Source organism: Pollicipes pollicipes, unplaced genomic scaffold, assembly GCF_011947565.3.
Source record: "Pollicipes pollicipes isolate AB1234 unplaced genomic scaffold, Ppol_2.1 Scaffold_3447;HRSCAF=4054_pilon_pilon_pilon, whole genome shotgun sequence".
Lineage (NCBI taxonomy): Eukaryota > Metazoa > Arthropoda > Thecostraca > Pollicipedomorpha > Pollicipedidae > Pollicipes > Pollicipes pollicipes.
Genome location: NW_023596297.1, coordinates 22401298 through 22419128, shown reverse-complemented (window position 1 = coordinate 22419128; position 17831 = coordinate 22401298). Strand labels below are relative to the sequence as shown.

The window sequence follows — 17831 nt, the reverse complement described above, 5'->3', positions numbered from 1 at the left end:
CGGGATCCTGTTAGCAGCCCGCCTGAAAGACAGTCCTCCAGGGAGCAGCAGTTATAGACCCCCTTTATGTCTGCCTGGTGTTTTGGGGGACGCCTGATGTCAAGTTCTTGTGTCTTACAATGAGCGATGTAGAGTTTCCACCATTCTCAGTCCTGGTCTGGACTGGAATTCATCTGTTGCTCCAACCCAGCATTTCTCTGAGAAACGAAACAGCTCGAATCATTAGAGGGATCGGAACCGTCGAAGAAATTCTAAACTATGCTTTTTCTGAGAGGAGGGAAAATGTGATTCTAAGAAGGGCTTTTTTAGTCCCGCAAGTGCCAAACTGCCCGCCTCTCTCTAATTGTGAGCGGTTTATCTTCAGCTGACATCGTAGAAAAGCTCGCAGCCTAAAATGCTGTCGTAATTGGAAGCAGTACTATGGCTGCTCGTTTTTCATAGGACTTATGTTAAGGCCAAAACTTCGCCAAATATTTACAAGGTAGGAAGAGTAAGAGACCGGCAAAATGCAGGTACACAAGAATGAGGAGAAGATAAAACGTTCACGCGCATTTCACCAAAAAGTAATTTGCTATGGGTCCGACCGCTTCAGTTCTATTCTGGAGCCTGTCAAAAGGCAACAGCAGTGTTAAGCTGACCATTACAGCATGCCCCAGAGATTATCAAAGAACTTAAGGTGTGACAAGCGGACTTTGCAATCATTCCATTTTACTATCAGCTGGCGAACAACGTCAAAATGTTCCGCCCTGTTCACTGGACATCCCACTCATTCAACATTACACTCAAAAGAGCTTCGCGAAGCATTTGTACACAGGCATGGTTATTTTCAGAAACACATCCCTGGACCGGTGATGCCCGCTCTTATTGTTCCTTGTTGGCGCGCCTGTGCGCTTATTTGCTGCAACGCTGGATATGCATGCAGAATGAGATTATGACGCAGAACGGAGCAGGGGAAAAGATGCCACCATCTAAATTTTCAGTTCGCCAAAAACTGCATATCCAGGTCTGCAAGGGTCTTTGATCAGTGCCTTTTGCTGGACTGATATGTCTGCTGACGTTCTTTCGAGGCGATCTTTTTTGGTAGAGTGAGCTGAGAAGCTCCAAAGCGGATTACGTAATGATATTGCCATGACGACACTCCGGGATCGACTTAACGACGAGCACAGTGGGGTACTTTGCGCTGTAAACAGAAGTCAAAATTACAGACTTCCACTCAAAGGCGATCCGAACTACACCACACATTCCACAAATTTCCTCTGATTTTATTAAATACATGCTTGAAAATTCTATTGAAGTGATTGCCACATGCATCGAAGACATGCCGTACTTACAAGATCTCATTTACAGGAGAGGAGCCTTACTTTCTGACAAGCTTTCTCTTCAGTGCTAATTAAACGAGTGCCTCCCTAGCATAAGTCAACAAAACACGTATATTCCCAACTAAGCCAGCTTTAATAATGTCTCTCCAGGGCAGGTGCGCCGCCGCCGCCGCCTGTTTTGGTTCAGCGACGGCAGATGTCGTCGGTGTCACGTTACCACCCTATAATCCCTCAATCCTGGCTGACGAGCTGCGACCGTGTTTTGCCGACGGCGCCGCCCCGGCCGCACCGCCGCCGTCTCGGCCGCGCCGCCGCCGTCTCGCGTCGCGTCGGCGGCGGCGGCGGCGCGCGCGGCACGCGGCCGCTGCCTCTGAAGTACGGCGGCGCGCGACGACAGCCGGCCGGCGGTCAGGTGGGCCGCACCGCTGCCAGCGGGCCGGAACTGAGCCGCTTCCGGTCCGTCTGGCCCGGCCGCCGGCTCTGCCGCCTGCCCTTGGTAGGACTTGCCGGCGGGGAAGCAGACTCTCAGGCTGGCATGGATTGCTTTGTTTGTAGGGGAGATTGCAAAGACAGCTCACCGAACGGGAACGGACAGGCACATATAAATGGGTTGGGTTGTGTGTTACAGCATAACCAGCTGTGCTGGCGAGAGAGGGCCAGCAAACTTGTCCCCCTTGTCTCCTGTTAGTACCAGATGTGACCGTGTCTCACTTCTTCTTTTTTACGAGATCGTTTTCTAGAATTCGGTCATTCCCTCCCCCTTTTGAGCATGCTCGCTGCTCCCCTGGTCAAAAGTTGCATGCCATCTAAAATGGGCGAGCATGACTGTATGCCTGTGACACTGCAAGTCACCGCAGTCAGGTAATTTGTCATGGCGAGGACTTTCAATTACTCACGAGGTACTTCGTGCTGCTCAGCATTTAAGTGGCCCCACTCATTTGAAAATCCCCCGCTGGTAACGCAGGTCCCATTAGCAACACTGGTTTGAGCAAACAAAACATCAGAAGCTGACGGGGCTGATGACATTCATTACGGTAATCAGGCTCCATTTGTGAAGGAGCCACGGCCCTGTTTGCGAAGATGATTGACTGGCAGAGGATGTGGCCAATTTGGCTGTCATCCAGCGTAGCGGCGGGCACAGACAGCTGGGAAGGAGGGGGGGGGGGGGGGGGGGGGAAGGTGGACGCACGGGCACCGGCATTCCAGCAGCGAACCGACCATAAGGGTCAATGTACCTCCATTCAAGATGTCTCCCTCGAATTGACCGAAGCTTTAAAAATCCGGCCCGCGAAAGCTTTCTTGGTTTCATTCTTACCGCATGCGTGTTACATCGTGGCCAGTACGCCGAATTAACACGCAGGTCGAGCCCAGTAGAAGACTGCCACGACAGTTGTGTTTTGGGCTTGTATTTTCCTTTGCTAGCTATTGTCACCGCATACAATGAGATATTGTAATATACTGCCCCTCCCCCCGCCCCCCTGCACTGGCCGGCACAAGCCAGTCTGTTATAACCTTTTGCTTGGCTTCCAGACGTTAGTGAATGCCCTATGTTTGTGCGTAATGTCAGGTCCATCACAGAGGAGAGACAGCGCTCGGATTCCCAGCTCCTCCTTAACGTTCGTTCGTGTTTCCCATCGATAGTGCTCCTGGACAGGTGTTGTCGGCCAGGAACACGGGGCGATGGCCCAACTGCACTGTTCTGACGCGTTTAACTGACTGCGGGACGGGACCATAAGCTTGTCGCATCTCCGCAGTGCTCACGTGCAACGAGGACGTTCCAATTTCCTGTCGATTAGTTTAATCACTGATTGGCGTGCGTAATTCGTTGCGGTCGCAATAAAGCCATGTCATAAACGCCCCCGTGGCATATTGATCCCTCACCGCTCCTTGGTTCACTGATGGTGTATTTTAGACATTTCCATTATGAGCAATGCAAATTTGCAACCCTGTAAACGAGCATTATTTTACTTGATGGAGGATAATGGCCCCGGACTTGACGTTTAGTGCAGTGGCAGTAAATAATGCGAGATCTGTTAGCCTGCATACATAATGTGCGTGCGGAGGGCTCATATTTCGCGCAAACGACCAGGGTTAGTGATTCCAACGGACGTTGATAAACACGTTAACCCTCCCTAAGTTCTAGCAGCTTGCATCCCGCAATTTGAGTACTTAACAGTGGAGAGCTTTCCAGCACTATTCTATTGAGGCTGTATGTAGTGCATCATTGCTGGTGTTTCCGTTTTGTTCCCACGCCGCTGCTCGCTAGGACTGGTGACAAATCTGAGTATTTTGAAAGCTTGCGTCACTGGCTGCCCCTCTCTTCTCCCGAGTCGGTGGCTCATGTGCTCTGGCTCTTGCGGCGTCCCTGTGGGCCTGTAGACCGTAGCACGCCTCTCTGACCACGCCTACATCCAGCAGGCGACCGGCCCACGGGCCGTCCAGAGACCGTGACCGGCCCCTCTGTCGGTGCACGGACCGGCCGCACTGTCGGTCTGCGCCTCCTCCTCCCTGACGATCTGTCCCTGGTGAGGCGTGCCATAGCCGAGAAGCGAGCCCAGTCTGGGCGGGGGGCCATCCAAAGTGGTGCTTTTTGCTGCCCGGTCCGGCGGCCCCCCGTCGAGGCCCGGGCGCAGGCCTCTCAGCGGTACATTGATCAGCGGGCCCGGCTGGGAGGTCTTCGTCTTTGGCCACCACAGCCTGCTCCCACGCTGCTCCCGCTCCTGGTGTGTCCTCCCAGCCAGCCGTCTCTGGCCAGCCAAGCGAGTCCTCCATCCCGCTGCTCTAACCACCGCAGCGAGTCCTCCATCCCGCTGCTCCGTCCACCCCAGCGAGCTCTCCCATCCCGCTGCTCCGTCCACCCCAGCGATTTCTCTCATCCCGCTGCTCCATCCACCCCAGCGAGTTCTCCCATTCCGCTGCTCCGTCCACCCCAGCGAGCTCTCCCATCCCGCTGCTCCGTCCACCCCAGCGAGCCTCCATCCCGCTGCTCCGTCTACCCCAGCGCACCCTTTCGCTCCTTCGCTGCGGTCACCCGTCGATGAACAGTAAACAGACGCCAGACCACATCTGAATAGGTGTATTTACGTAGACAAAAAATAAATAGCATGACTCTCCTCACTCTCCTGGCATGGAGTTCTCACTGGGAGTCTTTCCACAGGCGGAGAACAGGCCAGACAGGCGAACACGTACTCACAGGTCTATGCGTGGGTGTTGCAGTGCACCAACGTATTGCAGCAGGGTCCTATAGGCTGAACTGACTATCATTTCCATTCGTTTTGCAACTCCTTATTTACCAATCGATCCCACTATCTCGCTTTCTCTCACCTCCCCCCCCCCCCCCCGCTCTCCCCCATCTCTCTCCCTTTCTCGCTCCCAATTGCACGCCCACCTCGTTCTCAGCTGGTGCGTCGCAGCCGTTCCGTCTGACCGGCAGACGAACACGGCGCTCCCCGCCGCCCACCGGTCCCGGGGTGGAACTCTCGCGCTACCCTGCCGCCCCTGGCGCCCGCACGCAGCCGCTCCTCTCACAACTTCTCCAGCGACTTGGGGTTGAACATGATGTCCCTGAGCAGTCGCCACACCTGCTTGGCGGCCGTGTCCATGGCGGCGGGCGAGATGCCCTTGTAGAGGTTGAGCGCCGGCAGGAAGTAGTGCGGGCAGCGCCGGTTCTGCAGGCACGAGATCAGCTGCACCAGCAGGCCCAGGATGCGGTCGTAGATGGCTGTGTCGTCCCACTCGAGCTCGCGCGGGTGCTTCTCGCACTCGTACAGCAGCAGGATCTGCAACGGAGCCGTGCACGGTCAGACTCGTGCCCGAGCATCCTGAGTCCTGAGCACCAAGTCTTTCTCCGGACACAGCGGAGGAAACCTTGTCTCCAGACACAGCGGAGAGAGACTCGGTTGGCGTCAGGCGAGCCGCGTCAGGCCGGTCGGCCGGGGCAGCGCATCGCGACAGATAACAGGGCGAGGTGCGTGGAGACTCACACCAGTCACATGGGAAACAGTATCAGAACTAGCGACAGATGCGGGCGCAGGGAACACCGTTCCAAACAGGCAAGGGAGCGGGACCAGCAGCAGAGATACGACGGCAGGAATGGTTCCAGGTATCCAGGGCGCGTGAACTGAGGGGCACAATCCAAAACAAAAGTGAACTGCTGGGAAGCAACTTCCTGAAATACTTCCATGGAGCTCCATGCAAGCTGGTGCTCGTAGGCTGAACAAACGCTCATAATCAAGTGGAATACAATCCCTTTCAAGAATCCGTCTGCCTTCTCCACATTCGTTTCCGTGTCGAGCCCACATGCAGAGGCGCCTGGGTGCGCCTCTGCCCGGTGACCTGGAATGCCCGGCGGCCAGGTGAGCCCAGCCCGGCCGCGCTGGTGCTCGCCATTCAGCATACCGGCGTCTGAGTGCCCCAATACGCATGATGCATACATTAATGCGCACATAATGCGCACGTAATGCATATTCGATGCGCACATTCATGACACAACACGAGTGCAGTGCTACAATCCGCTCGTCGTTGTGCTCTACACAAACGGGTGTCGGCCACGACCCATCCAAAAATCCTGGTGACAGTTACATGCCTCATCGCCATCACGCCAGTTCCCGGTGACCTGTCGAGGCCGATACCAGCCTGGTCTCAAGTCCAAACCCATTTTCAAATACTATTCTATAGACAATAGGACGAGATTGAAAGTCCAAAACATAACAGCGCTTTTTTCTGGCGACCTTCTTTGGTCAGTGCTTTCAAACGTGAGCTCCTGCAACCCATAGGCGGTCGCTGTTTAGGCTGTCTGCCGCCTGCGTGCCTTTTTAAAAACCATCTAACTTCACACATCCAGGCACCAAAACGTTGACTTCAGGATAAAGGAGTCACTGCTATGGACATGCCATCAGATCTACGTGTGCTGAGACGGCACGGGGCCCAGGGATGTGGTGGCTATATTAACAGAGAACATTAGATGATGGCCTCCTAGGCTGTACAAGAGAACGTGCTGATTTCGGATACTGGCGTCTTGATGCTGAAGGACTTCGGGTGCCGGCATATTAATGTCCATGTCGGCATCTTGATACCAATGATGCACATCTGCTTAGGACAATGTTCCTATGTCATGTCTCTTTCCTGGCTGAAGACCTTGTGCCACGCACGATTTGCAAGTATCCGCGACGATCTGTACCTTGATGAAGGCCCAAGACAAACTAAACCAAAAAATGCACTCTTGTTTAGAAATCTTCCGTCGCACACAAAAGGAAGTCTCGCGCTCCTGCCATTTCGCCTTTCTCCTCGTCGTCTGTAGATTGACAAAGCGGGGCTGACGCACTGTTGCGGAAGGCTGGCCCGCTTATGGGCGGTCTTGTGCCGGGCTGCCCAAGCGGCAAACGGCCAGGCTACTAGGTCAGGTCAGGTCAGGCTACTGGCCGCGTTCCCGGCGTCCGTCGCATCGCTGCCGCAGTGTGGAGCTTGGAACCAATTGAAAAGTCAGAATTAAGATACAAGTGGCGATGCCGTAATACCACTTGTACCGTCTTGAGCTGCTGGAGTGTGTCCGTGGCTATGCTGTCGCCATCCACGTAGACATGGATAGAAATGTGGACATGCAGTGTGTTTAAGACCTAAACGGATGCCATTCTCCGACTCTGCTTCTTTTCGAGGGAATCGTCTCTGCGTCATTTGTTCAACTCAGTTATTTGGTACTGACTGAATCCACCCCACGCTCGCGGCGCCCGGTCTCTCACGCCACCCCACGCTGGCGGCGCCCGGTCTCTCACACCACCCCATGCTCGCGGCGCCCGGTCTCTCACACCGCCCCATGCTCCCGGCGCCCGGTCTCCACACCACCCCACGCTCGCGGCGCCCAGCTTACTGGTGGGTCGCGTGCCAAAGGCTGGTCAAGGCCGCCGCTGCTCGCCTATTCCCCTGGCAGTGGCACCACCTCCACCCTTCTCCAAAGCTCAAAGGTGGCGCGACCGAGCCCCCCCCCCCCCCCCTCTTCCAGTAGCTAGCTCTGCCTAACGGAATGTTATGCCCTGGCGACCTACTATGCTCCGGCAACAAACAGTGCATAGCAGAACATGTTATCGCTGGCGTGTGTTCCTTTGCCGTTGTTTGTGATGGTGTACGACAATCTTCAAAGCACCCAGCCCACGATGGTAACCAGATGAGGCCGTGACGGGTTTAATGGGCTGTAAGTCCGTTTACAGGCAGGGTGGGTGGTAACAACAGCCGACCCATTCTGTAGTTGATAGCAATGGCGGAAGGGAAAACGTTTAGAGTCGTGTAATGGGTGCTGAGAGCAGGTTGTTTAATGTTTACAGTTAACCAACCATGTGATCTGCTTTAAAATCGCGGCGCACCGCACCCTCGAACTACCGGCCAGATATCAATGGCTAAGGACAAACGTCTTTTTTTCTTCATAAGGCAACAAGAACTGCTCCCTCAAGACCCAGATCTCAGTTCAGCATATGGCCAAACGCGCACAATGATTCCGAACCCAAGTCTTCGGAGCAATGGGATAAAAGTCGCTAAATTAAGCGCCCAAAAGCTCTGAGGGTGCCTGGCTGTGTCAAGGTTCAAACATCAGCTGTCCGCCTGCAGACGTCACCCTGTTCGTCATGGAAATTCGGATCGGTTTTGGGACTGCACAGCTGCAAGGTGACCGACACTCATCGTACGAGGGCTCAACGCCATGATTTTTGGGAGTCGAGATGCCAAATCAACACACTCAACATTTCTTCAGACTTCAGGCATCAACGTACACGTAAATTACGTACGCAAGTAAGTGCTAAGTAAGTGAGTGGATGTACTCCAGATACCTTTACAATATCTTTAATATATCAAGATAGCTTAGAGATATCTTTACTAGGTTAGCCTCTTAATCTTGCGGCGTAAAATCTCGTCTCTGGAGCTTGACGGCCACACACATGTTCCGCGCGGTTACCCCAGAAATACTCGAGTTACGCCCGTCTGGACCCTTCCAGCCCCAGTGTCAATGAACACTAGGGCATGTACAGTTCTCTCAGATTATACACATAAATTATTCGAATCGTTTCAATCTGACTGGACGAAAATGATACTCAGAATTGCCGCTACAGATCACCTGGTGGGGAGTTGGACGATGTGTGACGGCATGCACGTGGGATCCGCTCCGAAATGGCACATACGTCGCACGTGGATCACCATTGGAGAGCGACCAAGAGGGCAATGCTACCAAGCCTTCTTTTCCCTCAGCTTAAGCTCTTTGTCGTCAGTTATTTCATCATTTTTTTTTGTTATTTTTTTCATTGTGTGTGTGATATCTGGCCGTCGCCGGATCTGAAAGATGTTTGCTGGTGTCTTTTATAACAACTGAGTTTTTCAGGGATTCATTCACTTCACCCGCACTTTTGATTGGTACAAAGGCGTCACACCCTTTCACTAAACATGTTTAAATCAGGGCTCCGCCGGCATCTGAGCCGTCTTCGTGACAGATGGCTTTGCCTTTGCCGCGCTGGCAGGCTACTGTATCATTCCATCACAGCTCTGGTAAATGGAGCCACGTGCTTGCGGCCTAATCACGGAAGCCACGCGAACCTTAGCCACACTCCAATGCTGTTATTAGGGACGTTACATCCATGGTCGAGGATGGGCTCAGTTTCCAGCTTTAATTGAAAGCAATTTTAGGATGGTGGCCGCTCAACCAGACTGATGCATCGAGCCAAATGTATAGCAGGTCCGGTTGTGCGTCACGGAGAGAGAGAAAGAGAGAGAGAGAGAGAGAGAGAGAGAGAGAGAGAGGAGAGAGAGAGAGAGATAGAGAGAGAGAGAGGAAAGAGAGAGATAGAGAGAGAGATATAGAGAGAGAGAAGTGAGAGAGAGAGAGAGAAGAGAGAGAGAGATAGAGAGAGAGAGAGAGAGAAGAGAGAGAGAGAGAGAAGGGAGAGAGGAGAGAGAGAGAGAGAGGAGAGAGAGAGAGAGAGAATAAAGAGAGAGAGAAGAGAGAGAAGAAGAGAGGAGAGAGAGAGAGAGAGAGAGTGGAGAACGAGAGAGAGAGAGAGAGAGAGAGAGAGGAGAGAGATGAGAGAGAGAGGAGAGGAGAGAGAGAGAGAGTGAGAGGAGATGAGAGGAGAGGAGAGAGAGAGAGAGAGAGTTGTGGCACAGCGTTATCACACCGCGCCAGCGTAAGCCATCTGGGATCCAAAACAGAATGAACAAGGATGTGGACAAAGGAGCAACCAGCCGACTGGGATGTTAATCGCCAACCTCAAGACACATTTTGGTAGCCATGCCATGCAAAAATGATCGTGGAAAGATCATCGAATGATTATCGCATGCTGACCGAAAAGTACATTCAGCAAGGTAAGGTCAGCGATGTTCAGGTGCAGACAAAAGTTGATTAGGCGGGCGCGGCTGCTGCCAAGACAAAACTCGGATTTTGTAATTTATTATGTATATATATATATATATATATATATATATATATATATATATATATATATATATATATATATATATATATATATATATAAATTAAGATCCTTGCCCAAATTGCCGAACGCAGTGCAGTTGGCGTCGCCGATCATCCAGTGGCCTGAGTAGAGGGACGAGTCAACAGGTACATCCAACGAAAATCAGTCCTTGCCGATCGAATTGCTGAATTATGATGAGCAGCTGGAAATTGTGTCAAATTGAAGTAATATTTCTATAAGCTATCTTTTATCTCCTCATAGGCAAGCCCAATGACGCATCAGAAAACCACCGCGGCATCGTCATCACGCTTGCAGCAGTGGTGCTGGAGGTACAAATAATGCATTTCTAGGATTGCTGAGCCTCACAGAGAGGCCCCGCATTTAATGCAATCGTTGACGCCCTACAGGGGGCTGCACAAAGCCGGACTGCAAGTGAAACACGTGGTGGGACTATGAGATAGCAGATGGAACCAGCCGTGACGGTAGGCCACCGCCATGCTGAGCGCAATCTGTTGATGAAGAAGGCAGTTGTCTCATATGACAGTCGTCAGTTGGCCTGCGCAGCGCAATCAGTCTTGCTCCAAAGAAGTCGGCGGAATTCTTCCAAACATCCAACCATTGGAACTTATTGTTGGCCAGACATACGACTGGCTCGCCGATGGTGATCGAGGCTGTCGACACATTTTCAGCCTGTCACCAGCGACAGCGAAAATTTCGCTGAACTGAGCCCGTGCCACTAACATCAGATGTCTAAGCACGATCGCGGCCATACTGTGCATGATCGCTCAGTGGGCAGGAGTGGGACCGTTTTTAAAGCTGTCTGCTGGGAAGGAAAGATGCTGCGTCGATGGATAACTGGTCCGGATGTACAACAATCCGACTAGTAAACTATCGCTTCAATACGTCGGCAACATGTTGGAGAAACTCAACCAAGTAGACCTTACTCTTCCAACCGAAAGAGACAGATTGCGGTAAGCTTACTGATCAAGCAGTTGAACGGTGACAGGTTGTCCTTAACGCCTGGCAATCATTGGGGTTTTGTAAGATATCCCCTCCCCTTCGGAGTAATTTGCTTGCCTTCGGCCACGAGTAACCTATTAAGGGCTCGTGCGGAATGCGCAATGAAACATGCAGGGTTCAAAACGTCCAATGGAGGAGCGTCCAAAATCACTGAATTTTCAAGGTGTTGAAAATATTTTTAAAAACCTCTTGTGTACATGGGCAGGGGAGAATCACAATATCCAAGTTCGAAACACCCAAAATCACAACATCCGAAGTTCATGACATCCAGCGTGCATGATGTCCAAAGGTTGGAGAACAGTACCAATCACAGCTATTCAACCTGACGTCGTGATCGCTGGATGTTATAAGCATTGCATGCTATGACTTAAGGCATTGCGAGCCTAAATGGCATGAACTCCGCCAATGGGTGCGGCACTGAATGCATTTTGGATGTTATGGACGTCGGGCATTATGGTTTGGGATGATATGAGCATTGGACGCTATGATCTTAGACATTCTGATCGTTCCCCCTCACGCCCCCTTATTTAAGTGACAGCTTCAGCAAGACCGTTACAGTTCTGGAGTCACATGTCCAAGTCCTTGTTGATGTCAAAACCAGATTAAAAATATTTCAACAGCCTTTTTTACGTAAAGAAACGGCTCTCAGATAATGTGAGGCATCTGCTAAGCACAGTGTAGGTAAAACCAGAGCCAAAAATAAACAGACAAACAAGAAGAAACTTTTTGCTGAACATGTCACTTCTATTACAGGCGGGTGTGATCGGGTCTCCTCTAGACTATGGTTCTTAGAACAGTGAAGTCAGGGAATGTCGAAGTTCTGCTTGAGTTTCTGGCTTCCATTAAGGCATCGCGTAAATCCAAGTAACAACATGCGGTTCCCATTCATCTGCGCGTCAGCAAAAGCAGGGTTCCGTCGGTCACATTCAACCAACACACTGGAAGCTTTGCTCAAAGCTAAGAACACAGTGAAAACCGAATCAAGAAGAAAATTTGATATACCCAAGATAGATTATCTTCTCGCAGTTTGCTGTACCCTTCGACGGCAAGACCAAACGTGCGGGCATTTTAGTCCATGGCATGTGGATTGGTTGGTCTCTGGAGCCGTTGTACTCGTGCCGGACCCCAAAATACGCGTTTTACAGCGGGCCATATAATGGCCCGAGTGCGCCGCGCCAAAATGCTGCGCCATGCCGTACAACTTATAAATCCAGTCTCTTGGCACGGCAGAATGTGGCGACAGGTCCAGACCATTGGCGGAGAAGTTCACAGTGGCATTGAGGTCACAGGTCCAGACATATTGTGCCAGGTGTTATCCTGTCGCAGCAAAAACTGTGCCAGATGTCGGATTACCAAGGATGCCTGGTAATCTCTGAATTTTGAAGTTTTTTTTAGCACTTTTGACACTTCTAGCACGTAGAGCACGTAAGCTTTCTTTCTCTGTCAAGCACCCCTTCCTCGATGACGAGGCCAAAGCAGTCCTGCAAGCGCACATGCCTCGTGATGGATGGGATCGGCAGGCTCAGGTCCCAGACAGAGTCAAACGTCACGGACGCGTGACCGCACACCGTGCACCGAGCGTGAACTTGAGCTGTCGGACAAACGAGTCGATGAACTACAAGTTCTTCGGGAGAAGATGGGACGAGCACAACGGCTCCAGTGTCCACCCGATCGGCATGCATCACGCCAACAGCTGCGAAGCGTACGTGCTGTTTTTTGGCTGGCCAGTCATTGACCTGGGGCCGATCTGAACGCCATTACTCGAAGGAGTTGGAGAGGACTGTCTCATCCCTGGTTACGCCGGTTAAACACTGCGATTGCATTTATAAACGGGCTTGTCTTCACCATACACTCGCTGTAGAATTTTAGTCCCTCGAGCGCGTGGCGCAGTTGGCACACACAGCTCGAAAGGATCATCTGAAGAGGATTAGTGGGCGAGAGTGGAGTGGTGTGCAGTGGAGTGTGGCGAGGAAAGTGTAGACGCTCACAACCTGTCTGATGCTATCGTATAAAGTGCCCGCTTCAATTGTGAAAAATGTGGCACCGATAGTGTATCAGTTAAGCCCCGTGTCTGGAAGACCTGACGTTTGGGGCCAATTCCCCGCGGTACCCCTCCTTCCTGTCAGGATGAAGGAAGCAGCGGAGTGCGTCGTAAAGCCTCCATGACGGTGATTGGGGAAAATGGTCGCTTGTTGATTTGCACTGCATACACGCCTAACTCACATCAGAAGTTAGTGGATAATTCCACTTTTGAAACAGATTTTCCCGGGATTTCTGCACTCTGATCTGGGGTTTTTATCTTAGACAATTGGCAGCGCTGTCAGAGAGCCAGACTGAAACAGGGTTTGTTTGTCCTCGACATTACGAGTCACATTCAAATATCATGACAAAAGTTGTTTGCTAAATTGGTCATGCTCTGCTGATACGATAGGAGGCGGGTTCTTCGAACCGAACTATGCTGGGCGAGACATCTGACCTCGAAACCATCCGTGTAAAATATCCCGTCAGACCAGTACAGTCTACAACAGCAGCCAAGCTGGTGAAACGGATTGCAGGTGCGGCATTGAGAACAGGTGGGAAAACTCCCTGCATCGCAGAGGATCAGGGCTATTGCAACAATTTGCGCATGTTTACTCGCATACAGGCATATCATCAACACCCTCTCTGCATTGCCAAGTTCTGACATGTTCATGCATTAAGAATCAGCATCGTAAGGAAGCGCTTGCTCGGCGCCTGCCTGGCAGGGGTCTCGTCAGGGTCTGAGGGCCGAACGCCGCCACCGTCGCCTGCCGCTCGGCCGCGTTCGGCCGGGCTCGGGCCGGGCCATGCGATGGGAAACACTCCGCGGCACGCGGCGCGCGTCTCCGCTCCTCTCCGGTGGCTCGACGGCCAATTAATCGGGCCCGGCCGGGCTCGTCCGGCACGTGCGGCACGCCCGGACGTCGGTCTGGAATGGGGCGCGGCACCCGGCGGCGCCCGGCGGCGGCCCGGCCGGCGCCGCCGCGCCACCGCCGACGGTGGGGCCGACACTGCCGCGCCGTCACCCACAGCGGAGCAGACACTGCCGCGCTCTCACCCACAGCGGAGCAGACACTGCCGCGCCGTCACCCACAGCGGAGCAGACACTGCCATGCCGTCACCCACAGCGGAGCAGACACTGCCACGCCGAGACTAATGGCGGAACAGACACTGTGGCACCGGGCTGATAACGAACAAGACACTCGTACCGCTGCTGACAGTGTACCGGACACTGCCATACCGCGGCTGACAGTGGACCGGGCACTGTCATACCGCGGCTGACATGGACAAGACACTGTCGTACCGCGGCTGACAGTGGGCCGGACACTGCCATGCCACAGCTAACAGTGGTCCGGACACTGTCGTGCCGTGGCTGACATGGACCGGGACACTGTCATACCGTGGCTGACATGGACCGGACACTGTCATACCGCGCTGACATGGACAAGACACTGTCATACCGTGGCTGACATGGACCGGACACTGTCATACCGTGGCTGACATGGACCGGACACTGTCATACCGCGGCTGACAGTGGACCGGGCACTGTCATACCGCGGCTGACAGTAGACCGGACACTGCCATGCCGCGGCTGGGAGCGTGTTGTTGCGCTGAAGCCGCCAGGGGAGAGGACACTGCCGTATCTCGGTTGACAGAGGGCCACAGCGAGCCGACGCCGTCGTGCCGCGTCTTCAGCGCGACGCTCTCAGCTATGTGTGGAGGTGGCTCATCTCCACCGCTCCACACGACTGGGCAGTAAGGGAGAGGAAAACTGCACTCACAAGCTACAGCGTCTGAAAACACTGCAGTCGTTTGGACGCAAGGACATCCGACGCAACGTTTTTTTTCAGATAGTTTCGAGGACACGGAAGAAGAAGAGGAGGTTTTTGGCGCGTCCTGCTGTTTGCGATGCTTCTGGTTCTAAGAAATAAGCTATCTTCCCCAATGCCGAGCCCCCCCCCCCCCCTCCCCTCCAATTCCCAGCAATCGTGCTGTTTGGTGTTGTTAGCCCGAATACAAACTAATCAGATGGTGTGGTGAGCCCTGGCGAAACTGATGCCGATATCAACGACCGAAATGTCCCACTCTGTACCGTAGCCCGCCGCTGAGGTACGCCAATGTACACTGAAGTTTCTACGTGAAGTTATAGCACAAAGAATTTCACCTTTGCATGCCGTTTTGTCAATTGTTCCTATAGCAACGCATGCCGCATTTCTGAAAGCCAAATATAATCTATGAGTTTAATAAAGCTTTTAATACGAGGTTTTCATGTGACGCAATGCATTTCTTTGCGTTGCGCACAAGGGTGTAAAGCCCCGGCGAGGGACTGCCCGTGGTGCGCTGTTACCAGACGTGCAGGAAGCATGGATTGAAAAGGGACACGAATGTCACGTTTCTAAACGGACACAAGCTTTTTAAGGGGACACATACACTTAAAAGGGGAAGCAAATTTCACAAATTTCGGTAAGCACACATAAAACAACGTCCGATTGAAGGCCCCACCAAGAACAAAATGCTCGCAAGAACTGTGTATGAAACTTGCAACCGTTTTATCCAAGAGAAGTCCCACTTCAACGGAAATATTCCAACACAGGTGTAAAAGCTGAAGGAAGAGGTTGTGGCATGGCACGTACACATGCCACTGCAACTTTGCTACTAAGACTCTGATGATGCGTGGAAAATGTCAAACGGAGTTTTAGACAACCCATTTTGAGACATCCCCAGTCAAAGTGAGTCTAAGGCAAGCCTGGCGGAATCAAACGAGTTACAACCATAGCTTGAAATACACGGCTGCTAGCATTAGGGTTCCCAATACATTCTGTCCCCAGCCACCCAGTCACCAATGACCGGCGCTGGCCGCGGGGCAACTGCACCTTGACAGGATAATCATGTCGCTTCGAGACAGGTAAACGCTTGTGTTTGACGGCTCTGTGAGACCTTCTGCCTTATTGGCCATAAGCGTGTAACTGCACGCGATTGTTTCGTGTGTGGCATCGGGGCCGTACATGACGTGTTTTGGGGTGGTAGGAGGTGATGGGGTTGTCGGACAGGTCCAGACGCCTGTCAGTGGCGTACCTCGAGGTGGTAGGAGGTGACGGGGTTGTCGGACAGGTCCATGTGTCAGGTCAGTGACGTACCTTGAGGTGGTAGGCGGTGACGGGGTTGTCGGCCAGGTCCATGTGCCGGTCAGTGACACGCCTTGAGGTGGTAGGAGGTGATGGGGTTGCCAGACAGGCCCATGTGCTGGTCAGTGACGTACCTTGAGGTGGTAGGAGGTGATGGGGTTGTCGGACAGGTCCAGACGCCTGTCAGTGACGTACCTTGAGGTGGTAGGAGGTGATGGGGTTGTCGGACAGGTCCAGGTGTCGGTCAGTGACATGTCTTGAGGTGGTAGGAGATGATGGGGTTGTTGGACAGGTCCATGTGCCGGTCAGTGACATGCCTTGAGATGGTAGGAGGTGATGGGTTTGCCAGACATGTCCAGATGTCGGTCAGTGACGTACCTTGAGGTGGTAGGAGGTGACGGGGTTGCCGGGCAGGTCCAGGTGTCGGTCAGTGACGTACCTTGAGGTGGTAGGAGGTGACGGGGTTGCCAGGCAGGTCCAGGTGTCGGTCAGTGACGGACCTTGAGGTGGTAGGAGGTGACGGGGTTGCCGGGCAGGTCCAGGTGTCGGTCAGTGACGTGTTTTGAGGTGGTAGGAAGCGGCGGGGTTGCCAGACAGGGCCATGTGTCGGTCAGTGACGTACCTTGAGGTGGTAGGAGGTGACGGGGTTGCCGGACAGGTCCACAGGTCGGTCAGTGACGTACCTTGAGGTGGTAGGAGGTGATGGGGTTGCCAGACAGGCCCATGTGCTGGTCAGTGACGTACCTTGAGGTGGTAGGAGGTGACGGGTTTGCCGGACAGGTCCAAGTGTCGGTCAGTGACGTGTTTTGAGGTGGTAGGAAGCGGCGGGGCTGCCAGACAGGGCCATGTGTCGGTCAGTGACGTACCTTGAGGTGGTAGGAGGTGACGGGGTTGCCGGGCAGATCCAGATGCCGGTCGCGCAGCGTCTTGAGCACAGAGAGCACTCGCCGCCGGCAGCCGCCGTACAGCAGCCGGTTCTCGGCCTCACTGAACGTCAACACCCAGGCGTCGCCCTCCATTGAGTTCTGCTTGCTCTGGATCGCCTGGCTCTCCTTGCTGAGCAGGTCGAAGCCTTCGGCCTTGACCTCAGCCACCAGGCTGGGGTTGGGCCACGGGATGCCGGGCACGGGCCAGTGGGCGGCTGAGCGCGGCCACACGCCGGCGCAGCGGAACGACTGGCGTCACCTGCACCACGTAGCGGTCGCGGATACGCAGTTTGACCTCGGTCGTGTCGCCGATCATCTTGACGCAGTCGCGGTAGTGCGACTTGTCGCACGCCTGCGCGCACAGCGTCTGCAGCTTGGCGCGCATCTTGCGCGCCGACAGGTAGCCCGAAGCGGTGATGAACTCGATCCAAAGCGACATGCTGCGCTTGCGGCCGTCACTCAGCTTGAGCACCGAGCAGCCGGGGATGGTGCCGTCGTCGACGAAGTTGAACTCGCCCATCTGGTTGAGGTAGAGCACCACCTCGAACTCGGTGGGCGAGAGCACCTCGAGCCCCTCGAAGCGGCCGTTGCACTCGGTGAGCGAGGAAATAACGCGCGGCTCCTGCACCTCCACCTCCTTCAGGATGTCCTGCACCACCTTGCACACCTCGCGCACCGTCTTGGCGATGGCCACCTTGCGCGCCTGCACTCGCTCGGCGTAGTACTTGTTGAACTGGTACATGGCCTGCGACTGGGACGAGAGCACCTCGGCCGAGAGGTGGCCCAGCCCGTCGGTCGGCATCTTCGCCAGGTCTAACATGCGTGCCGGGAAGAGAGCCGTCGGGCCGCCCGCCGCCGCCGCCTCCGCCGCGCGTCTCCCGTGGCTCGGCCGCGGCCGCCGCGCCCGCCGCCGACGGCAGGGGCGGGGCCTGCACGACGCCGCCGCCGATTGGCCACGGCTGGCCGGGGGCGGGG

General features: G+C 53.9%; 1 protein-coding gene across 1 annotated transcript; it reads right to left on the bottom strand.

Moving 5' to 3' along the window:
- Positions 1–4379: 4379 nt before the first annotated feature.
- Positions 4380–17722, bottom strand: LOC119092105 (protein mab-21-like 2). The gene is given in 3 exon segments (XM_037215078.1): positions 4380–5098; positions 16797–17108; positions 17110–17722. Coding segments are annotated over 3 exon segments (1134 nt in total). The 5' UTR covers positions 17677–17722; the 3' UTR covers positions 4380–4843.
- Between the last annotated feature and the right edge of the window lie 109 nt (positions 17723–17831).